Source organism: Hyperolius riggenbachi, chromosome 3 (genome assembly GCF_040937935.1).
Source record: "Hyperolius riggenbachi isolate aHypRig1 chromosome 3, aHypRig1.pri, whole genome shotgun sequence".
Lineage (NCBI taxonomy): Eukaryota > Metazoa > Chordata > Amphibia > Anura > Hyperoliidae > Hyperolius > Hyperolius riggenbachi.
In genome coordinates this window covers 121,147,585-121,172,475 of record NC_090648.1, presented here as the reverse complement: position 1 = coordinate 121,172,475, position 24,891 = coordinate 121,147,585, and the positions used below count along the sequence as shown (strand labels likewise).

The 24,891-nt window shown below is 44.5% G+C and overlaps 1 protein-coding gene across 4 annotated transcripts in view; it reads left to right on the top strand.

Moving 5' to 3' along the window:
- Window positions 1-24,891, top strand: part of KANSL3 (KAT8 regulatory NSL complex subunit 3) — an 88,930-nt gene that overhangs the window by 21,715 nt on the left and 42,324 nt on the right. For all 4 annotated transcript variants that reach the window (XM_068274851.1, XM_068274854.1, XM_068274852.1 and 1 more), the window contains exons 8-14: window positions 3,352-3,453; window positions 4,301-4,372; window positions 7,218-7,292; window positions 7,390-7,547; window positions 9,570-9,633; window positions 20,366-20,566; window positions 22,231-22,369. In XM_068274851.1, coding sequence (XP_068130952.1) covers window positions 3,352-3,453; window positions 4,301-4,372; window positions 7,218-7,292; window positions 7,390-7,547; window positions 9,570-9,633; window positions 20,366-20,566; window positions 22,231-22,369 — 811 coding nt within the window. The remainder of the gene's footprint in view (window positions 1-3,351; window positions 3,454-4,300; window positions 4,373-7,217; window positions 7,293-7,389; window positions 7,548-9,569; window positions 9,634-20,365; window positions 20,567-22,230; window positions 22,370-24,891) is intronic.

Below are 24,891 nucleotides of genomic sequence, written 5' to 3'. Positions count from 1 at the left end.
GTTATTGTTAATACAGATTCTCTTTAATGTTTGAAATTCGTGTGAAGCGTAAACAGGCCTTAATGTTTGGATCTGCTGAGTGGTCACAAAATAAAATGTAATATAATTTGACCTCTTTTATAAGTCAACCCTGATATTTGACCCTTGTAAATTGGAATGTATTTTAAATACTCAAGTCGGGGACCAGGAGGGTTACTGGCTGCACTGCATAAAGCAATACACCCATTAAACCCCCCCCCCCCTGGTCCCCAAATACGGCTAGTAACCCTATGTAGTCCACAAGTGCAGCTCCCCCCTTGATAATCAATGCGGCCAGAATCTTTCTGTGTTCTTGGTAATAATCAGTTTGGCCGGTATCCTTTGCTCCTCCCCCCCACCACCATCACCACCTTCTGTGTAACTAGTGTGCCAAAATCTCCCTCCGAATGGCATTGGGAGTAGGGATGATCACAGATATGCAAATTGTTCCAAGTTTATGCACATGTATGCAGCTGGAAAATGGACCAATCAATATAAACCTGGATTTAAATTGATTGGGCCATTTTCAAACTACATACATTTGCATAAAATTTGCATAATTTCGGAACCGTTTGCATCTCATTGATCATGCCTAATTGGGAGCCTATGGAGGGATGTTGGTGATCACTTACTGGCATGAGTGAAGAGGAGATGAGCGGGCCTGGCAGTGTACCAGGTAATAAGGTTTACATGGGGATCCACTCTTTATGTGTGAATATAGAAGGGAGGAGGGGGGAAGAGTGAAAAATATTTGCTGCTGGGACATTCTGTGCTCTGCTGCTACAGCTCCGCAAGGGGCTCAGCCTGTTACTACCACATTCATCCATCATTAGGCTGACAGTTTTTTGGAACAAACACTGTACAGACACAGACTACAGCTGAGCTGTGCTTTTGCCCTAAGGGCCCTTTTCCATTAGCAATCGCTAGCGTTCACGCTGAATGCTAGCGATTGCTGAATCACAAAATGGGCGATTGCGTTCACGATTTTGCTATGCTGTAGTGTGCATAGCAAAATCGCGGCAAATATCGCTCCGCTGTGCGATCGCGTTTGAGCCAAAAACGAATCGCGGTAGTGGAAATAACCTACCGCGATTCCTATGTTATTTAGCAAACCGTAGCGATTTAAAAAATCACTAGTGGTTTGTGATTTTGCGATTCAGCATCGCAAACGCCGCTAGTGGAAAAGGGCCCTTAAGGAGAGAGAGGAGGGACAATGAGTGAGATGTAGTGCAGCAAACACAAGAGAAGAGTGCCACTCATTCCTCGTGCAGATGCATGCATGCTAGATAATCGGCTGACATGGATCCAAATGATTGTATTGTGTGAGGATTAACTTTCTAGTGCAGCGGTTTTGAAACCTGTCCTCATCCACACAGTCAATCCACATAGCTGAGACCCTCTGTGCATACAGTATGTGAGGTTACCTGCAAAACAGGCACTGTTAGTTGGTCGTGAAGACTGGTTTGGAAAAAGTGATCTAGTGTGTACCAAGACTTCAAATATGGTGGGGATAGGGTGGTGTTTCTGAACTTCATTACACCATTCTAATGGATGACCACATTTGGGGTTCCCATTGAAGAGTTGATGTTTAAGTGTATCTCATATGTAAGACTGCTTTTAAACCTGCTTTTTATTAACCAAATCTACTTAAAGGGGAACTTCAGCCTAAACAAACATACTGTTATTAAGTTACATTAGTTATGTTAATTAGAATAGATAGGTAATATAATCTTTTACCCACCCTGTTTTAAAAAAACAGGCAAATGTTTGTGATTCATGGGGGCTGCCATCTTTGTCATGGGGGCAGCCATCTTTTTGGTTGAAAGGAGGTAACCGGGAGCATGAGACAGTTCCAACTGTCCTGTGTCCTGATAACCCCTCCCAGCTGCACACACTAGGCTTCAAATGTCAAATTCAAAATGTAAAAAAAAAATTGCACCAAAACAGCAGAACCAGAACAACAATATCAGAAATCCCATCATGCTTTGCACAGCATAAGGGGAAAACTGTCCGGGCAGTTTTCTTCTGTGCAGCTAAAAATGAGGCTTGTATAAGAGAAACAAAGTTCTGATGCTGTGAAACTGTTAAAGAAACACCAAGCCTTTTCAGTGCTGCTGAGTAGATTTTTAGTCTGGAGGTTCACTTTAATGAAGAGTTTTGGTGTATGACTTAGAATTTGTTGGTCTCAGAACTTACTGTAATGGATTGGGTGTAACAAGTTCCAGGGTCGGTTGTAATACCAATGGGGCCCCTGGGCAAAATGAACCCAGGGGACCCCCTAACAGATACCCCCCCCCTTCCCCAACCATAAAGCAGCATTAGGGCCCCTTTGTTGCAGCCATATTTCCCAACAGGGCAACTGAGCTGGCTGTGACCCCCTCCTCACTCACCCCCAACTTAACTGTGGTCCTCAGGGCCCTGCAATGACTTATTGTCCCTGTCCCAGCAGGCATGCTCCCGTGTCACCCACGCTCGCAAGGACAGGGGAAATGCTACTCTGCCGAAGATGTGGCAGGGCAGCACAGTTAAGTTGGTGGGGAGACACCTTGAGGTCCTCTACAGGCTCTGGGGCAATTGCCCCCTTTGCCTCTATGCAAGCACCGGCCCTGACAAGTTCCAGTACTCCCTGGGGTATGCATATCTCGTGTTGAGAACCTAGGTAATAGGGTTCTCAACATGAGGTATGCAATCAAAGTGAACCTGAAGCTACCTTTAAAAATGGAGCTTTCCCAGTCCTCTCTCCGTGCCCTTTGTTCACCACTGTCCCACCATTGAAGTTATTCAACCTGCAGGTCTAATACCTCTTCAGGAATCGTCATGGAGGCTTTGAATTAGAAAGCACTCGTGTCCCAGAGTACCAAAGAGCAGATCTGTACTGCACACAGGTGTTTCCTGGCTCGTGCATGCGCAGTACGGATGCTTCAGAGGCTTGAGGAGTCCTGAAGTTGCTAATTTTGAATGGAGACAGCTGGGGAATGAGGACACAGAGAGAGGACCGGGAAGGCTCTATGGGATCTAGAGCCCTACCTCTTTTTATGTAAATATTTTTTTAATGCCTCTTCAGGTTTGTTTTAAATAGATTAGTCATATTTTTCCTAGTAAAGCAGTGTGCAGCCGTTTGAAATGTAACATGTGTAGCTGCTGGCTATGGATACTTTGTTTTCTGTATTTACCGGTACGAGGAATACCATAGTTTTGTTTAGTTCTGTGAATAACATTTTGGTACATCTATTCGTGGTTCCTCTTACACACATTAAAAAAATAGAACAGTTAGATGTGTTTTCCCGAGTAGTTTGCAAAAAAAAAAATGTTTTTTTTTCTGTAACATTTAAGGTCATTCCTGTTGGCTCTCAGCTGGGGAACAACGGAAGTGGAGTCACTTCCTTACAGTGCCTGGAAAACATGATTGGTGGATTGCGCAGCAAAGTCGCTGAGGTATGTACAAGTTTTACAAAAATGATAAGTCCAGCCTTATCTCAGATCTTGTATGTCTCTTGTTATAAATGCATTCTACAGTCTCCACTAATCTCTGCTTTTGTGTTAAAATTAGTAGGAGCTGGTGTAAATGTACACCTTTGTGGAGTTGTGTTTCAAAGATAATGCTAGGTACACACGATACGTTTTTGCATTCGATAGATCATTTCCGTCATGTCCGATATTACTTTCGATCGTTTTACCGCTCGCTTTCTCATAGAAGTGAATGAAAATTGATAAAAGATAAGAGAATCTAGCAGGAAATCAAGCAGAAAAACGAATCGAAAATCGACTGTAAAAAAACGCATCGTGTGTACCCAGCATAATTGTTGCTGTTTAGTCAGAATCCCTAAGTTTAGCCAGAGATAAGCCCCCATATAGTCTAAAAAATAACATTTTCAGTACCTGACTTACTAAAAAGTACACTTAATTTGAGCATTTCCTTGTTTGCTGGAGGCTCTAGATCTTTTATTGATCAAGACAAGATACAGAACATTTATACCACGCTTTTCACCTGGTGGACTCAAAGTGCCAGAGCTGCAGCAACTAGGACGGGCTCTATAGGCATTAGCAGTGTTAGAGAGTTTTGGCCAAGATCTCCTCACTGAATAGGTTCTGGAAGAGCAAATATTTGAACCCTGTTCTCTTGTGTCAGAGGCAGACCCCTTAACCATTACACTATCTAACCACTAGTAAGTTGTGAAATTGTCTCCCATGGAAACTCAGGAGAAAAGTTAATTGGATAGGGAGTCAATGTAGCCGTAATAGCTGGCCCTGTGGTAATTAATACTGTATTATCTGCTTTCAGATTCACAATCATTTTCCTAACAAACCTGTCATTCTGCTGGGATGGAATACCGGAGCCTTAGTTGCCTGTCATGTGAGTTTCTACTACTTCTGTAGTTTTATGAATGCTTGCAGATCATAAATGTACCCGTGGAGGCAATTGTGATAGTCAAAAACAGTATGAGTGAAGGTGTACCACCACACCAGGGCCTCGATTCACAAAGCGGTGATAACCCAGTTATCACGCCTAAAAGACTTTAGGCGTGATAACCTTTTCACCACTGAGTTATCACCGCTTTTTCCTGCTCTTCGCGCGAAGTTACCGCGCGTACGCACGCGCAAAGTCCCATAGGGCTTAATGGGAGCTTCGCGCGAAGCGTCGGGTGCTGCGCGCGCGGTAACTTCGCGCGAGTTGCTTCTTATCATGCCTAAAGTGAGTTTAGGCGTGATAAGGGGCTTTTCACTGGCGTGCAAACACTTTGCACCGCTTTGTGAATCGAGCCCCTGGTGTTACAGCAGGACCCCCATCCATATACGGGCATGGCCGGCTGCCCCTGGGGACAGGATGCATCCATGTAAAATGCCAGCACAGCCTTTTCCCCGCCATGGCCACCACCCTAGGGAACCCACAGCAACAGCACCACTCGCATCATAGCAATCTTGTCCCTTACACATGCTTAAACAACATTTATAACTGTACTCAACATAGCAAAGGTGCAGCCCCTTAACAAGCAACCATAACTAGGCAGATTCGCACAGTTTGTATGTGCCTGCGGTCCACAACCCTTAACCTCCCTGGCGTTATGTCCAGATTTAGGGTCTAAAAGCCATGCAATTTTGTTCACAAGCTACCTTAACAAGAAAAAAATTACCACAGAGAGATCTGCAGCAGCTCCTGCTTATAACTCTCAGGCACAGGATTACTGCTCTGAGCGGCGGATTTTCGTCCCGAGCCTGACTGGGGATTACCGCTAAGGAGGTTAATAGCGATATTTAGCACATCTTTGGCCATTGTTACAGGTATCTGTTGCTCCAGGCTGTTGGCTTTGTCTCCTTCGGGAGTTCATTTCTACGTTAACCGAGATTCCTATTGTAAAACAATGTCTAGCAGCAGAACAGTGAGCTTTCCGCCCAAACAAGAAAAACAACACTTTTGGTCAATTTTGGCAGTATAACTTAGGGCCCGTTCTCACTTGTAGTCGCAAAACGCTAGTATTTTGTGCGGGTGATTTTACCGTGATTAACGTGGTAAAATCACTGCACACACTCGGGATTTCTGAGCGATCTCGATTAGCGCTATTTGAGCATTGTATTGCGATCGCTCTAGAATCGCAGGAAAATGCTGCATGCACCGCGTTTTGCCGCGAATCACCGGCAATCCGGTGAGATCACTGCAATTTGTTTGTATTGCGCTAGCGCTCGCTGGTCTTTTGCCGATTAGTGGGCATCGCCCGCTAATTGCCCACAGGAGAACGAGCCCTACGAGTAGCCAGAGGAAACGCCCAGTTTAAAAGTGAACCCGAGGTGAGAGTAATATGGAGGCTGCCATATTTGTTTTCTTTTATAGAGAACCCGAGGTGGGGATCTTAGAATGAAATCTATACACAGAGGCCGGGTCAGCCTGTTTCTATTTGAATCCCCACTAAGTCCCCCCTGCGCTCTGCTCTTCCCCATAAATTACAGCCGCGCTGTCGACACGCAGCGTGTTGCAGCAGGCTGTGTTTACCTCCCTAGTGTCACTCACACCGCTCCCCCGCCTCCTGCAGAGCGCCGGTCTCCGCCCCGTCCCTTCCCTCTCCGCTGATTGGAGGGAAGGGACGTGGGCGGGGACGCGGGCGGGGACCGGCGCTCTGCAGGGGGCGGGGGGAGCGGCGTAAGTGACATTAGCTAGGTAAACACAGCCTGACAGCGCGGCTGTGATTTATGGGCTAGAGCGGAGCGCAGGGGGGACTTAGGGGGGGATTCAAATAGCAACAGAACAGAGGCTGGGCACTATAGCCAGACCCAGCCTCTGTGTATAGATTTCGTTCTAAGATCCCCACCTTAGGTTCTCTTTAAACAATACCTGTTGCCTGATCTACATACGCTTGTTCAGGGTCTATGGCTAAGTCTATAGTTAGTCTGCCTATGCCTTGACAAAGGGGACCCCAGTGGCCCTTAACATTCGGCGGCTGTGACAGTCAGATGTCATAACGTGTGTGTGTATGTGGGAACAATAAAAGTTTTGCATCGTTCCTGAATCAAGCCTGTGTGTGGACCCCTTGTTTGATTTTCCTGATATTGTTGCCATTGGGATCCTGCACCAGCAACCACTTCAGTACAGGTGTGCGATTCTTTCATTTAGAATTACACAGCCAGGCTGAACTTGTAAGTTAGAACTTTCTCAGACCGCTGGAAGTGATTCAAACAAGGACATGGTTTCCTCCCATTTGTCGAAGAAGTGGACTGTTTCTCCATCTTAGATCCTCAACCTCATTGGAAAAAGCTGAAAAAGTACTGCATCATTCTTTCTTTTACAGAGCTTTGCTTTTACTTGCGTAAAAGATCTCCTAAGGCATTGGGACTTAGCAGTATAATCCGGGCACAGCATCAGTCTCATGTTCTCGAAGTGTGAATTGCCGATCTTGCGAGCTGCCCCCAATATGGGGTCCTGGTCTTTGAAGTTGCAACATGCAGAGATGGAGCAGGCACGCTGTCGCTAGGATCTGGGTGCTTGACGACGTGACCAAGACAATGTCACTCTGCAAATATGTAGATGAACAACGTTTGTTAGCACTGCAGATATTTTAAATGCAGCACACTTTTATTGTGCAGTAATCCACATAGAAACCGACAATTGTTTCGGGAGCCTCACAGGGTCTCCTTTTATCAGTAGTGTATGCATTTTTTTTGTTTTGTAGTTCAGGTTTGCTTTAAGCTTAAATGTCTTGTGTACACAGGTGTCCCTGATGGAGTATGTGACAGCTGTGGTGTGTCTGGGCTTCCCTCTGCTGACAATAGATGGGCCCAGAGGGGTGAGTATCCAGAGATAAAAACCTGTAGGCATTCATGCAACATTACGGCAAATAACAGCTGGAATTAGTGTTCAAGCTTCATGTTATGCTATTTCAGGATGTTGATGACCCTCTTCTGGACATGAAGACCCCAGTCCTTTTTGTGATAGGTCAGAATAGCCTTCAGTGTCACCCAGAGGCAATGGAGGATTTTCGGGAGAAGCTGAGAGCTGATAATAGTCTCGTTATTGTTGGAGGTGCTGATGATAGTCTTCGGTAAGAGCAGAAATAGTCCTTGCTAACCATCATGCACGCATACTATGCAGCTTTTTGAAATTTAAAGTTGGGGAAGAAAAGTTCCCTTATGGGGTACTCACCTCGGGAGGTGGAAGCCTCTTGATCCTGAAAACGGCTTACCTTGTCCTACACTGGCCTGCTCCAGCACTGGAATGCCCATAAAATCGCGCATGCAAAGTAGCACGGACCTGCTCAGGCAGGCTGAGCCCGATCGGATCGGTGACCTCCTGAAGGAGAGGCAGAATCGCACCTTTAATGCACAACTGGGTACATACATAGTGGTAAGCAGCCACTTTGCGGAGACTCGCTTCCTCAGCTATTGCACATAGCATACCACTTTGTCTGGACCCAGTTGTTGATTAATGGTGCGATTTTACAAGGTACAGATACATATGGAATATTTTAAAATTTGCCAGGACTACATTTTTCCTCTAACAACGTATAGCTGACGTTCTGTGGTCCTTCTTAGCACATGTTCTCAAGCTGTCTGGCTGTTCAGTGCACACACTTTCAGTGGGTCACTCCACGTTCATCACCTTACAGAAAAGGAGGCTAAGTTACACCATGCAAAAATCAGTAACCCTTTGCACACTCACATGCAAATGTTCAAACAAATGCATTCACAGATTCACTCATCCAGGCACAACTGTTATCCCTACAGCTAAGTTAAAAGCCGGAGTCTTAGTTCACAGAAGAATGCATTCTTTTGCTTAGTCACGTACACTTTGCAGAAGTACCCAGGTAAACGTAGGTGTCCTAACTCTGGCCCTGTAACATGCATAGTGCAGACATGCAAACATTTATTGCATCAAACCTATCAAGGGATTAGGAGCACACATCCTGACGTCCTCTCCTGGGACAGATAGTGCATCTTACCAATCGCACAAGGGAGCTAACGTAATGTATCCATTGTTTAAGAGAAGGAGGGGAATTGCGGACGAGTGTGAAGAATTGACTGGTTAGAGCATGTTAAAAATGTGTGTAAAAGACAGAGCAGACATTGGGATTATTTGAGAATGAAAGTTTAGGAGATTAATTACAGCCTGGGCTGCTTGTGTCCCAGATGGATAAACAAACAAGTCATACACTGTTGTGCTTGTTTGTCCTTCTCACTTAGAACCGTTTAGGAAGGAAACAGCACCATCTAGTGGCTTCTTAAGGTGCCTGAGACAGTTCTGCACGGAGTTCTACAAACCTACCAGCGTTTTGTCTCAGACACTCTTGATAAATCTGGTCCTTAGTTCACAGAAGAATGCATTCTCTTGCTTAGTCACCTACACTGCGCAGAAGTACCCAGGTAAACATAGGTGTCCTAACTCTGGCCCTGTAACATGCATAGTGCCGACATGCAAACATTCATTGCATAAAACCCATCAAGGGATTAGGAGCACACATCCTGATGTCCTCTCCTGGGACAGATAGCGCATCATACCAATCGCACAAGGGAGCTAACGTAATGTATCCATGCGCACAATGCACATACACCATGGTCACACCTCCTCACAAGTAGTATTGCAGGAGAGGAGGGCAAGTGATAGTTTGGGCCTCACCCCCATCCATAAACAAGAGCAAGAGGGAAGATGATTGATAACATGGGTCATGCACCCTCCCAGCAGGGGCTGTGACACTGCACCACATAGAATCCAGCTTCCATACTAATAAACACACTAATGTGTCTTGTGACCTCTTTGTTACAAGACGAAAATAAGGTACTGCCACATTTTTATAAACTTTAAACCTTGTAGGGGTGAGTAGAACTGGAAACCACACAAAATACTGTTCCTGTTAAAATACACTGATCTTTGTTTATTATTATTTGTTTGTAAACAATGGATCTCTGCTTTCATCTCAGATTGCTGTATAATTACAATATTGAACAAGGGCTACTTTTACTAATTTCCATGGAAAATGTTAGTTTTCTGTTAATGTAAAACAAAACAAAAAAAACCTCATGTTTTGCCAGTAGATGTCACTCTTACTTATGTTATTATCTGCCTTCAGGATAAGCAAAATGAAGAAGAAAACAGAGAGTCTGACTCAGAGTATGGTGGACAGATGTATCCAGGTAATACGACCATGGATGCTATATATGCTCTAGTCTGATTATTGTATTGTCTTTCTATCGTTTGCGAGATGAACTTAATTTAATTTTGCCTTTTTTAAAACAGAAGGTGTTTGTGATATTTTAGTTTTAAGTGAGCAACTGAGGTATCCCACAACGTATCACCACTGAATATGCAAATCCTCTCTTTATTTCCCAGGAAGCAAGGCTGCACATCTAGAACCGCTGGTGTATACTAGGCCTATAGCTAATAAATGTTGTAGAGCCAACATGCAAACAGCCTGACTTTTTGGTCCTCATAAGTACATGGCAGGGATTGATATGGTTCTATGGGATAGGGCTTGGATGAGTACTAAGGAATACTTAGACAGCTCATGGTGAACTAGAACCACTTGGCAAAGCAGCACAAAGCCTGTAGAGTAGAGTGCTGGAATTACATCTACCAATCTCATAGGTCCAGTTAGTCAATCTGCTACAATCACAGTGGGACGTTGCAGAGCTGCGTTATAAAGTCTTATAACGCAGCTCACCACGCTGCAATGCTAATCCTATGGAACATTCACAGTGCCATGTTAGTGTTGCATTGTAACATTTAGCGTTATGGTAACGCACTGCTGCAGTGCATTACCTCTAAACGCACACGTTACCGGGTTCAGAAAAGCATACTTTTCATTGCCTGTATGCTTTACTGTACCTACTTTATGCGATGGTAATGCAGCATTAATGTGCATTACCACTGAACCTAGCCTCAGTCTTTCATAAGAAAGTGTGATTGAATAGAGGGGCCAGATTGGGCTAGTTAAACCTATCATTAGGCACTGCTCACAACTCTGCAGAGAGAGAGGAGAGGAGAGCAATGTGGGCATGCTAGAGAAATGCGTCCCACAATGAAAAAAGTTTGCTCACCCCTGGTCTATAAGATTCAGTTGGAAGCCAAGCCACAAAACATGTTACTGTAATTGATCACTAAGCAGCTGCTGTAGAGCAGAACATTGAGATTTCAACAGTGGGAACCCAATGGCATCCTCTTGTCTTACTCAACATTATATGGTGTTCAGTGGAGTACTTCTTCAGTACCTCATAAACCTGCAGTGGCCAGCTATAGGACATTGTACTTTGTGTTTTCCTGTATTTGTCAGCCTGTACCATTATAAAGATGTGTGCCTGCACTCAATATCGCATTACAGGCGTTGAAGTGGACTTCTTGCACAGGACAGAAGGAAAAAATAGAGAAATGCACATTTTAATTATTTAGAGAGTTTAGCCTGTCTCATGTCTCCTTATCTGTGACTAATTATAATTGTCACAACAAAGCAGGTAATTGGTACACACAGGATGTTGACGTCTGCTTCCTTCAAAGCAGGAAGTGGACACACTGCAAATGTATTGCAGGATTTGTTTTAGCTGTAACAAAATGTTTTTCTTTAAAGTTTAATATATTGTTGCTTATCTTTTATAGCAGAGAGGAAGTTCTGAGTTCAGGTTCACTTTAATGGTAGTATATAAGTAATAATAATGAAAGTGTTACTGTTACAAGATGATAGCAATCACTTCCACTGCAGGTAAATATCACTGATCCTTGCAAGACAAAATAAAGGATTTGATAGGGAAAAAAACTCACTAAACTATGTTTTCTGTTACCTTGGAAGCAGTTCCAGTCTTGTTTATCTTGAAAATCCCCTTCAGAACAATGTGAAACCTGACCTTTGTCTTCAGCGATTATGATCAGTGGCTGTTGTACTATTTTTTTGGAGGTACAGAAGCTCTCTTTGGAGGAAGTAGAATCTTCCTGTTTGAGAGACAATCTATTACACTTGTATTCTGTCCAGTATAAACATAATTACTGCCAGTGAAAACTTGAAATCTGATGACTTTATGCTCTGTACTGCTGTGTAAAAACATGTCACGCTTTCAATGGTGATGACACATTTGAAAAATAGGAATGAAAAGGCTGACCCCAAAGGATCAAGTCCTCAAAGCCCTTGTCCAGAGTAATGCTAGGAATACACCATACAATTTTCTGTTAGATTTACTGTAATTAAGGTGGCCATACACTGGTCGATTTGCCATCAGATTCGACCAACAGATAGATCCCTCTCTGATCGAATTTGATCAGAGAGGGATCGTATGGCCACCTTTACTGCAAACAGATTGTGAATTGATTTCAGCCTGAAACTGATCACAATCTGTGGAGCTGCCGCCCACACACACCTTCCCCCCCCCCCCCCCTGCATACATTACCTGTTCCGGCCGGCGCGAGTCCCCTGGTCCCCGCTGTCTTCTCCGCTCCGGGCTCCAGACCGTTCCTGCAGCTACTGAACTTCCTTTCCAGGGGAAGTTTAAACAGTAGAGGGCGCTCTACTGTTTAAACTTCCTGCCGGGACAGGAAGTTCTGTGTAGCTGCAGCCGGTCCGGAACCCAGCGCAGAAAGAACCAGGGGACTCGCGCCGGCCGGAACAGGTAATGTATACCCGCTGTATTGCGTCGGTCGTCGTGCATTCGAACGCCGCTATCGTTCGAGAAAAATCTTCCGCACGGACGGATCGACGGGAACGATTGATTTCGAACGGAAATCGATCGTTCTGTCAGCGGTGTGCGCAGCGATTTCACAGCCGATTCGATCAATGTGATCGAATCGGCCGTATATCGGCGGGAAAATCGTTAGGTGTACGGGCCCCTTTAGATTATTTTCTGTAGAGACTGGTCATTATCTCTGGTGCATTGTCTTCTGGTTATCTCCTGCTGAGTAGAACAATGCCTAATTGCTCGGCAGATAGATGGTAAGATAGATACATTTCCAACATGTTGGACTTTATCTATCTGGCAGGTAAATCTGATGCTGGGCATAGACGGTACGTTTTTTTCTTATCAATCGAGCCGCGTGGATCGATTCCCGGCTCGATTCCCGCGGGCGGACAATGGGCAAAAACGAAGCGCTGATAAGGAAGTGCCCGTGGGGACTAGCGGGAATCGATCTGCACACACACGCGGGCGAGCGGTGATGAGCCAACCGATGCCCAGCATAACAGAAAATTGTATGGTGTATTCCCAGCATAAGTGTTCATTAACCTCCTTGCCGGTCTAAAAAATCCGGCAAGGAGGCAGCGCCGCACTTTTTTTTAATTTTTTTTTTTTTCTTTAAATCATGTAACGAGCCCAGGGCTCGCTACATGATAGCCGCTGAGCGGCGGCATCCCCCCACCCGAGTATGCAGGAAATCCCGTTGAGAACGGGATTTCCTGCAGGGCTTCCCCAGTCGCCATGGCGACGGGGCGGGATGACGTCACCGACGTCATGGACGTCGGGACGTCACAGGGAATCCCGATCCGCCCCTCAGCGCTGCCTGGCACTGATTGGCCAGGCTGCGCAGGGGTCTGCGGCGGGGGGGCGGCGGCTCGGCGCCGCGGGTAGCGGCGAGCGGCGGCGATCGCGTACTACACGCAGCTAGCAAAGTGCTAGCTGCGTGTAGGAAAAAAAAAATTATGCAAATCGGCACAGCGGGGCCTGAGAAATCCTCCTGCGCAGGTTACCCCGAGCTGAGCTTGGAATAACCGGCAAGGAGGTTAAGCAGGTGTCCCACCTCCCATTATTAGTGAAGTGGCTTTTTGAGGTTTGTTTTTTGTTTTTTTTAACTGATTATATATATATATATATATATAATTTTTTTTTTTTTTTTTTTTATCGCAGTGGTCAGGTGTAGGGATGGTCAATGAAATGTAATTCTGAGTCAAGGCTTTAATATCCAGAAATATTTCTATAGCCATTTTTCAATGACTGCATGGCTGAATATTATTTGGCTTTATAACATAATATATAAATTCACAAAGAAGGTGGCTTATGCTTAAAGGAAACCTGAGATCTCGCGATAAAAAGCTATACTCACCAGGGGCTTCCTCCAGCCCCATGAGCATGGATGCGTCCCTCGCCATCCTCCTGGGCACATTTATGCTGATGGAGCTGGAGGAAGCCCTGGGTGAGTATAAAAGCTTTTTATCACGAGATCTCAGGTACACTTTAATGTTTGTTTGCGATTGTTTGCAAATTTATATATATGTGTGTGTGTGTGTTAATTTACATGCAAATGTGTTTAGCTTCAAAATGGCATGTCATTCTTCGTGCAAAATGTGATAGGTACTTTTTTCTTTCTTTGTTTCCATTTACCGTATATACTCGCATACAAGCCGAATTTTTGACCCCCAAAATGGGGGTCAAAAGTTGGGGGGTCGGCTTGTATGCGAGTCTTCCCTGGTGGTCTAGTGGTGGGTGGGTGGGTGGGTGGTCCGCGCCCCGCTCCCCCCTCCCCGCTCCCCCCCGGCCGCCGCTGCTAATACCTGTTTAGGCAGCGGCCGCTTCCTAATCCGCGTTCCTCTTCTTAAGTGTCTTCTCAGAGTATCACAGCAGCGCGCCCGGCGCTGCTGCTGTGACGATGCAGGGGGCAGGAAAGAGCGGTTCCCTTGGCAACGGCGATACAGATCTCCGCTATAGGGAGCCGCGCTCTTTCCTGCACTCTACATCGTCACAGCAGCAGCGCCGGGCGCGCTGCTGTGATACTCTGAGAAGACACTTAAGAAGAGGAACGCGGATTAGGAAGCGGCCGCTTCCTAAACAGGTAATAGCAGCAGCGGGGGGAGGGGGGGCGGAGCACTACCTACCTATGCTGGGCACTAAACTGGGCACTATACTGGCTAAACTGGGCACTATACTAGCTAAACTGGGCACTATACTAGCTAAACTGGGCACTATACTGGCTAAACTGGGCACTATACTGGCTAAACTGGGCACTATACTGGCTAAACTGGGCACTATACTAGCTAAACCGGGCACTATACTGGCTAAACTGGGCACTTTACTAGCTAAACTGGGCACTATACTGGCTAAACTGGGCACTTTACTAGCTAAACTGGGCACTATACTAGCTAAACTGGGCACTATACTAGCTAAACTGGGCACTATACTGGCTAAACTGGGCACTATACTAGCTAAACTGGGCACTATACTGGCTAAACTTGGCACTATACTAACTAAACTGGGCACTTTACTAGCCATACTGGGGCACTATACTAGCTAAACTGGGCACTATACTAGCTAAACTGAGGCACTACCTACCCATACTGGGCGCTATACTGGCTATACTGGGCACTATACTGGCAATACTGGGCACTTTACTAGCTATACTGGACACTACCTACCTATACTGGGCACTATACTAGCTATACTGGGACACACTGGGGGGCTGCACCAATCCAGCATTTCCTACCCCCGGCTTATATGGGGGTCAATCATTTTTCCCTGTTTTTTCAGGGAAAAGTTGGGGGGTCGGCTTATATGCGGGTCGGCTTATATGCGAGTATATACGGTACTTGCTTTTAATGCTGGGAATACACGGTTCGTTTTTAAGCTGATAAGATGGTTCGATAGATAATTTCCGACATGTCCGATCTCGCTTTCGATTCTTTGGCCGCTCGTTTTCTGATAGAAGTGAATGGAAAAAGATAAGAAAAACGAGCGGAAGATAACAATCGAGAGCTGAAATTGAGCGGCAAAAACTATCGAGAGCAGAAACGCATGGCAGAAACGAACCGTGTATTCCCAGCATAAAACGGAATCACACTTCTCATGGGTAAAAAAAAAAGCAGACCTGCTGTCCGAATTTAATATGCAGAAAAAATGCTAATCGTCTAGAAATGCGCACACAAAAAAAAATGCCATTGAAACATATTAGATGTCCAACAATTGAGATTTTGAAATAACACAATTCAGAGGCAAATTTGGATTTGTTTGAACCATGCCATTCTGTTGCTAATCAGGTCCATCATGTTGAAATTTGGCCACACCCATTTTTTTTTACAGTTTTTGGTGTCCTATGTTCTCTTCCTTGTAGTCTCCATTGCTCCAGGGTCGCCTACAACTGAAGTAATAGCTCTGGGAATTGTAAATATGATTTTTATGCAGGGTTCTCTTGATAGTCCAGAAATCATTTGGTGCATGCCTTCTAGGAGAAAGGTTACAGTGATACTGAAGCACAAATGAAGGACAGATGCTCACCTATGGATAGGGAAGACTCTGGATTCTGTAGCGTCTTCTCGGTCCTCTCTGTGTCCCAAGTTCCAGCGTTGTCATCCCCAATGTAGTTGTTCGACCAACTGGTCGAAAACACCCTCGGGGATCCTGTGAAGACATGACACATAACATTTATATCAGTGCTGGTCGTAATGGAGAAAGCTACGCTTACGGATCATTACGCGTAATTTTACGCTATTACGCATTACGAAATTACGCTTACGGCATAGACAGTCACTTTCGGTACATGTCTATAATTACGCATAGCACTTACGCAATTACGCGTAAGTATACCGTAATTCGGGTTATTACGTTATAGGTTTACGCGTAAAATCCTACTAGCAATTAATGCGTAAGGTCATGCGGCCAAGCGGAAAAGTTGACGCATGGATCAATGTTACGTAGCCGCCGACTTTAAGGGTTAATAGCAAAGCCCCCTTAAGTGCTAAGAGCCTCAAATTTGGAGAATATATTAAGGAGATCAGAAGGAATAAGAGGAAAAAATTTTTTTGCAAAAAGACCTTATAGTTTTTGAGAAAATCGATGTTAAAGTTTCAAAGGAAAAATATATACATTTAAAAACCCGCCGACTTTAACGGTTAATAGCAAAGCCTGCTTAAAATTTAGGAACACCAAATTCACAGGGTATATTAAGGGGATCAGTGGGAATAAGAGGAAAAAAATTTTTTTCAAAAAGACCTTATAGTTTTTGAGAAAATCGATTTTTAAGTTTCAAGGGCGAAAATGTCTTTTAAATGCGGAAAATGTCAGTTTTTTTTGCACAGGTAACAATAGTGTTTTATTTTCATAGATTCCCCCAAGTGGGAAGAGTTTTACTTACTTCGTTCTGAGTGTGGGAAATATAAAAAAAAAAACGACGTGGGGTCCCCCCTCCCAGACCTCTTTAACCCCTTGTCCCCCATGCAGACTGGGATAGCCAGAATGCGGAGCACCGGCCGCGTGGGGCTCCGCACCCTGACTATACCAGCCCGCATGGTCCATGGATTGGGGGGTCTCGGAAGGGGAGGGGCAGCCAAGCTTTCCCCTCCCCCTCCGAGCCCTTGTCCAATCCAAGGACAAGGGGCTCTTCTCCACTTCCGATGGGCAGTGGAGGTGGAGGCCGCGATTTCCTGGGGAGGGGTTCATGGTGGCATCTGGGAGTCCCCTTTAAAAAGGGGTCCCCCAGATGCCCACCCCCCTCCCAGGAGAAATGAGTATAGAGGTACTTGTAGTACCCCTTACCCATTTCCTTTAAGAGTTAAAAGTAAATAAACACACAAACACATAGAAAAAGTATTTTAATTGAACAAAAAACATAACCACGAAAAAAGTCCTTTAATATTCTTAATTAACCATTAATACTTACCTGTCCCTTTAAAAGTCAGTTCCCACGCAATATCCTCGGAAATATACTAATCAGTTACAATGTAACAAAGTTATTACAATGTAACAACTTTGTTACTTTGTAACACCACCGCACCCGACGTCACTCGCCGCTCACCCGCCGGCCGCCGCATACACGCTAGTCCCCGCCGGCTCCCGCCGTCCACTCCGCCCACACCTGTCACTCATATACATGCTGGCACCCATGGGTGCCAGCATGTATATAGGTGACATGTGGGAGAGGCGGGGAGGGCAGCGGAGCCGGCGGGGACTTAGCGTCCCTTCACCCGACAGAGCTCTGAGCTATATTAGCTCAGAGCTCTCGAAAGCATCTTTGTATTTGGGCTCCAAGGAGCCCCATTGGTCCTTAGCAGACCAATGGGGTTCCTTCAAATCAGAAGGAACCCCATTGGTCTGCTAAGGACCAATGGGGCTCCTTGGAGCCCAAATACAAAGATGCTTAGAGAGCTCTGAGCTATAGCTCAGAGCTCTGTCGGTCCGTGCAGCGCAGACGCGGTGGCGGCGGCGGCGGTGAGTGACGTCGGGTGCGGCGTAGTTACAATGTAACAAAGTTGTTACATTGTAATAACTTTGTTACATTGTAACTGATTAGTATATTTCCGAGGATATTGCGTGGGAACTGGCTTTTAAAGGGACAGGTAAGTATTAATGGTTAATTAAGAATATTAAAGGACTTTTTTCGTGGTTATGTTTTTTGTTCAATTAAAATACTTTTTCTATGTGTTTGTGTGTTTATTTACTTTTAACTCTTAAAGGAAATGGGTAAGGGGTACTACAAGTACCTCTATACTCATTTCTCCTGGGAGGGGGGTGGGCATCTGGGGGACCCCTTTTTAAAGGGGACTCCCAGATGCCACCATGAACCCCTCCCCAGGAAATCGCGGCCTCCACCTCCACCGCCCATCGGAGGTGGAGAAGAGCCCCTTGTCCTTGGATTGGACAAGGGCTCGGAGGGGGAGGGGAAAGCTTGGCTGCCCCTCCCCTTCCGAGACCCCCCAATCCATGGACCATGCGGGCTGGTATAGTCAGGGTGCGGAGCCCCACGCGGCCGGTGCTCCGCATTCTGGCTATCCCAGTCTGCATGGGGGACAAGGGGTTAAAGAGGTCTGGGAGGGGGGACCCCACGTCGTTTTTTTTTTATATTTCCCACACTCAGAACGAAGTAAGTAAAACTCTTCCCACTTGGGGGAATCTATGAAAATAAAACACTATTGTTACCTGTGCAAAAAAAACTGACATTTTCCGCATTTAAAAGACATTTTCGCCCTTGAAACTTAAAAATCGATTTTCTCAAAAACTATAAGGTCTTTTTGAAAAAAAAATTTTTCCTCTTATTCCCACTGATCCCCTTAATATACCCTGTGAATTTGGTGTTCCTAAATTTTAAGCAGGCTTTGCTATTAACCGTTAAAGTCGGCGGGTTTTTAAATGTATATATTTTTCCTTTGAAACTTTAACATCGATTTTCTCAAAAACTATAAGGTCTTTTTGAAAAAAAAAATTTTCCTCTTATTCCTTCTGATCTCCTTAATATATTCTCCAAATTTGAGGCTCTTAGCACTTAAGGGGGCTTTGCTATTAACCCTTAAAGTCGGCGGCTTTTTTATATTATACGGGAGCGTAATATTACGCGATTACGGCAGACTGTGTAATTGCAATGGGAGTTTACTGTCTTACGCGTAATTTGTTACGCGTAAAACGTAACCCAACGGTCTATGCGTAATTAATTACGCGTAATACCGTAGCCTTACACGTAACGCTTACGGTGCATTTGTAGTGAATTACGATGCGTAATTACGCTAATGCGTAATTTCGGCCCAGCACTGATTTATATTGCACTTTTCTCCTGGCAGACTCAAAGCGCTTTAGAGCTGCAGCCACTAGGGCACACTCCACAGATGACTAGGATCATTGGGGAGCCTTGCCCAAAGATTTCTTACTGTTTTACATACTGGCTTATGCCAGGATTTGAACTCTGGTCAAAGGCGCTCAATCCCTAAATCAAAGGCAACACCCTTAACCAATACGCACGTGCACACTCGCACATGCACAGAACAGAGCCGCCCAAGGGCCCCCAAAGGCAGCAATTTTGAACGGGACTGGGCACTGGAACAAGGACACCAAGAGAGGACTGAGAATGCTCTATAATATTCAGGCTTCCCTCTCCATAGGTAAGTATCTGATTTTATTTATTTATTTATTTTACAGTCGCTACAGATTTGCTTTAAGAAAGGCTGATATTGCTGATCTTGGTTTAACCAGTTCGCATTCAGTCGTTTTTCACTTTATGCATCTGAGCAATGTTCACCTCCCATTCATTAGCCTATAACTTTATTACTACTTATCACAATGAACTGATCTATATCTTGTTTTTTCCGCCACCAATTAGGCTTTCTTTGGGGGGTACATTTTACTAAGAGCCACTTTACTGTAAATGCATTTTAAAAGGAAGAATAAGAAAAAAACGGCAAAAAATCATTATTTCTCACTTTTCGGCAATTATAGTTTTAAAATAAAACATGCCTCCATATTTAAAACTCACGTATTGTATATGCCCATTTGTCCCGGTTATTACACCGTTTAAATTATGTCCCTATCATAATGTATGGCGACAATATTTTATTTGGAAATAACAGTGCATTTTTTCCGTTTTGCATTCATCACTATTTGCAAGCTTATAATAAAAAAAAAAATTGAAATATTTCATCTTTACATAGATATTTAAAAAGTTTAGACCCTTAGGTAAATATTTGTCTTTTTTTTTTTTAATTGTAATGTTTTTTTGTTTTTTTTCAATTAAACATTTTATGTGGGTATTTTTGGGAGGGTGGGATTTAAATTGTATTTTTTTTAGTAAATATGTGTATTTTTATTTTTATTTAACATTTAGCTGTAGTTTACTTTCTGGCCACAAGATGGCAGCCATGAGTTTGTTTACAGTGACGTCACTCTAAGCGTAACACGTACGCTTAGAGCGACGTAGGGGAAATAGGAAGCAGAAAAAGCTAGGCTTCTGAGAGAAGCTGTCGCTTTTTCTGCAGGGGAGAGGAATCAGTGATCGGGCACCGCTGCCCGATTCACTGATTCGCTGGCTAACAAACCGCGGGCCGGGAGCGCGCGTGAACGCGCGCGATCGGCCGCGGGAACGCGCAGAAGCGCACATGGCTTCCTGGACGTGAGTTTCACGTCCAGGAATGTCAAATAGTTAAAGTTAGTAAAACTGCAAATACAGTATATCAGTAAATAATATGGTAACTATTCTCTTCTGTAGGATGAGATTGCCGAGTTCCTTGCTGCAGTGCTGACTAGATCTGAAGGTCATTCTGGTTCTGATCCACGTGACCTCGATGCTGAGAAGAAGAAGAAGTCCAGAGACTTCCTGAGGAGAGATCTGTCTTTGGACTTGCCAGAGCGAAGCAGTAGACCAGCTTCACCTGCGGCTCGCTTCCCTGCCTCCCCCTCTGGCTCTGAGGTGAGCATAAAGCTTATTTTTTCCAAGTGTCACTTTTAGAAATGGCTTCACTCTGAATCATCCTGTAGCCCTTTTTACAACCTGATATGCCTGTTTACATTGTGAGTTACGACTTTTTATTTAGTTTTTACAGTTTATTTACAGTTGGCTTTCATATATCAAACAAACACAGAACGTTTACACAGAACGTATACAGTTAAAGCTGTCTAGATATTGTCTCTGGGTTGTGGTCATTTTCATGGGGGTATAGTGGAGCGTGGGGATGAAAAAGAGGGGCTTTGCTTTGGTGCAGGTATCTGTGAAAGCCATTTGGCCTCCCTAAACCTAAACACAGGCATTGTAAGTGGGCCAGGGCCTTCCCCATACAGCCGTCTGCTGTACTGCTTCATGCTCTGTACAGCACTTGAAGTTAACATGCATCGAGAGCCGTACCAAGTATGGTGCAGCTGTAAGGTGAGAGTATCCAAAGGGCCTGCACGATCTAGTTGACAAAAGTGGTTTGATCCAAGCTGCCATATTTCAGTCTGCAGATGGTAGGCCTGTGTGGGCCTGCAGCCAACTCGCTGTCTGTTGACTAGTCCATAGTCACTGTAGAGCCAAGGCTGCTGGAAAGGCTCTGTTCTAGCAAAGGATCTTTGGCTGTGGGCATGCTGATGCAATGTAGATTCAAGCACTTAATTGTCATTGTGTGGAAATTACTTTAATTTATGTATCTGAAATTATCCTCTATAATAAAACCCCTTTGTCTCTGCATCAGAGAGCGAGAGAGAGAGAGAGAGAGAGAGGTGCAGGGAGGGACGTAGAGACTGAAAAGAGCTGAGGGAGGAGGGGGCCAGAAGGGGCGGGCGCATGCGCGGTGACTGTGCGGCGGTCACGGGGGAGGAGGAGAGGGAGGCGGGGTTTCAACACAGACCTAGAGCCAGTTTTGAAACGGGCTTAGGTCTACTAGTATATGAATAAATTAGGCATGTTTGTATGGTTATTGTGACACAACCCACCAGCTTCCTAAGGGATCACATTGCCTCAAATGCGTCTCATGCACCAAGTAAGGAACCATGTTTTTGGGCAGAACTTTTAATGATTTGAGTCAGGAAACCTGAGAAAGAAATACCATATTTTTATAATATGTATAATATACACTTTTATTCCCCCAAAATGGGGAGGAAAAAGTCCTTACATATATGCCGAGTCGAGGCTGTCCCCGACTTATGAACGACTTCTGATACGAACTGCTGTGATGTCACCTTCCCCTGAATAATGTAACATAGCGGCAGCACGGCTCAGTGGGCTTACCTCATCCAGCAGCATTACCTCATACATCAGATTTAGGCAGCCACAGTGCAGCGTGGGATTTACGCTCGACGGTCCCCAGGAGGTTAACGTTAGAAGAATGATGTAGCAGGCAAGATTTATGTACAGCAAAATTGTTGTGGCCAGAATTAAGATTTATAGAGGTTCAGGAACAGCAGATATAATGAAGTAAAATTAACATTTCTGCTTCCAGCTTGGAGATCTCCATTGTCAAAGTGCCATCACACTTGACCCCAATGCTGTATGCGAGTTCACAATGATTTATTATCCTCTGTTGAGGCCTTCACTGAACGCATTGTCTTTAACCTGCACGTATTGTCACTGGATAACACTAGTCTTCATTTTCATTGAAGGATATGTCTAGCAGTCCAGCCTCCAGCCCCAAGACTAAGCTAACCACAATCTCCACACCTCATAAAGCTGGGCAAACCACTATTCCACTGAAGACTCAAATCCAAAGACCAGGAGGCACTGTGAATCCCAAGGCCCAAGGTAACAAACTTTGAGAATACACTTGGGGTCCTTTTCCACATCACTTCCGCTTGCAGTCGCGTCACTTCCGCATCTCCCGATGCAGAAGTGACTGGAGGAAATGGCGTGGATGTGGCTGTGCGACAATCTGCGGCATGCTGCAGATTCTCGGATCGCTCTGCATAACCAGCACGCAATGGAAACTGTTCCATTACCGGACATAGGTTACAGTTCGGCCGCGGTGCGATGCGACTATGTAGCCGTATCGCACCGCATGTTGGGGAGACAGGCCCTAAGGGCTCAATCCAATTCCTTTTTTTCCCCCTAAGTTTTCTTCTAGGACTGTGATCTGCAAACTTGGCTCTCCAACTGTTTGGAAATTACAAGTCCCACAATGCATTGTGGGAGTCTGACAGTCAGGATTCATAAAGGCAAATGCATTGTGGGACTTGTATTTCCTTAGCAGCTGGAGAGCCAAGTTTGCAGATCACTGTCCTAGGAGATATTTTTCCAGAGGCTTCCCCCTCCCGAGGTAAGTATTCGGGGGAGGGGGGGGGAGTATTTTAAAAATCATTTTATTGAGAAGATGTGAAAAATATCACCTGTGAAAGAATACTTAAGGAAAAGGGAATTGGATTGGCCTTCAAAGGTATACATTTATCTTTGCATTTTTCAGCACTGCTATGTATTTTCGGTAACATTGTATTTTACAAAGACTTGACTAGTGTTATGAGTATCCATTCACAAGGAAATCGGGCTGTAGCTCAGATGCATTACTGGGATTATCCTATTTATTATGTATGTGGCATCATATCTGAATTACTCAGAGCACCCACTCTGTGTTGTTTGTTTTTATGAGTTGAATACAATTATTAAAATAAATGTAACTTTATTTGTAGATTAAAAAAAAAAAAACATAGTGAAAAATCAATTAGTCAAAAGAAAAAGAGAGATCATGTAATTTGGAGGGTCCAAACAATTAAATGTATATTTGTGGAAAAAATGGCTCTGTAAGCCCCAGGAAAAGTATGAATAAAATGAAATGATGATCTAAAAATGAAAAGTGCCAGGTTCTCTACTCTCCCATATGCAGAGCACATACAGTGGCTTGCAAAAGTATTCAGCCCCCTTGAAGTTTTCAACATTTTGTCATATTACTGCCACAAATATGAATCAATTTTATTGGAATTCCACTTAATAGACCAATACAAAGTGGTGTACACATGAGAAGTGGAACGAAAATCATACATGATTCCAAACATTTAAAAAAAAAAAAAAATAACTGCAAAATGGGGTGTGCGTAATTATTCAGCCTCCTGAGTCAATACTTTGTAGAACCACCTTTTGCTGCAATTACAGCTGCCAGTCTTTTAGAGTACGTCTCTACCAGCTTTGCACATCTAGAGACTGAAATCCTTGCCCATTCTTCTTTGCAAAACAGCTCCAGCTCAGTCAGATTAGATGGACAGCGTTTGTGAACAGCAGTTTTCAGATCTTGCCACAGATTCTCGATTGGATTTAGATCTGGACTTTGACTGGGCCATTCTAAAACATGGATATGTTTTGTTTTAAACCATTCCATTGTTGCTCTGGCTTTATGTTTAGGGCCGTTGTCCTGCTGGAAGGTGAACCTCCGCCCCAGTCTCAAGTCTTTTGCAGACTCCAAGAGGTTTTCTTCCAAGATTGCCCTGTATTTGGCTCCATACATCTTCTAATCAACTCTAACCAGCTTCCCTGTCCCTGCTGAAGAGAAGCACCCCCAGAGCATGATGCTGTCACCACCATATTTGACAGTGGGGATGGTGTGTTTAAAGTGATGTGCAGTGTTAGTTTTCCGCCACACATAGCGTTTTGCATTTTGGCCAAAAAGTTCAATTTTGGTCTCATCTGACCAGAGCACCTTCTTCCACATGTTTGCTGTGTCCCCCACATGGCTTGTGGCAAACTGCAAACGGGACTTCTTATGCTTTTCTGTTAACAATGGCTTTCTTCTTGCCACTCTTTCATAAAGGCCTACTTTGTGCAGTGCACGACTAATAGTTGTCCTATGGACAGAGTCTCCCACCTGAGCTGTAGATCTCTGCAGCTCGTCCAGAGTCACCATGGGCCTCTTGACTGCATTTCTGATCAGTGCTCTCCTTGTTCGGCCTGTGAGTTTAGGTGGACGGCCTTGCCTTGGTAGGTTTACAGTTGTGCCATACTCCTTCCATTTCTGAATGATCGCTTGAACAGTGCTCTGTGGGATGCTCAAGGCTTTGGAAATCGTTTTGTAGCCTAAGCCTGCTTTAAATTTCTCAATAACTTTATCCCAGACCTGTCTTGTGTGCTCTTTGGACTTCATGGTGTTGTTGCTCCCAATATTCTCTTAGACAACCTCTGTGGCCGTCACAGAGCAGCTGTATTTGTAATGACATTAGATTATACACAGGTGCACTCTATTTAGTCATTAGCACTCATCACGCAATGTCTATGGGCAACTGACTGCACTCAGACCAAAGGGGGCTGAATAATTACACACACCCCACTTTGTAGTTATTTATTTG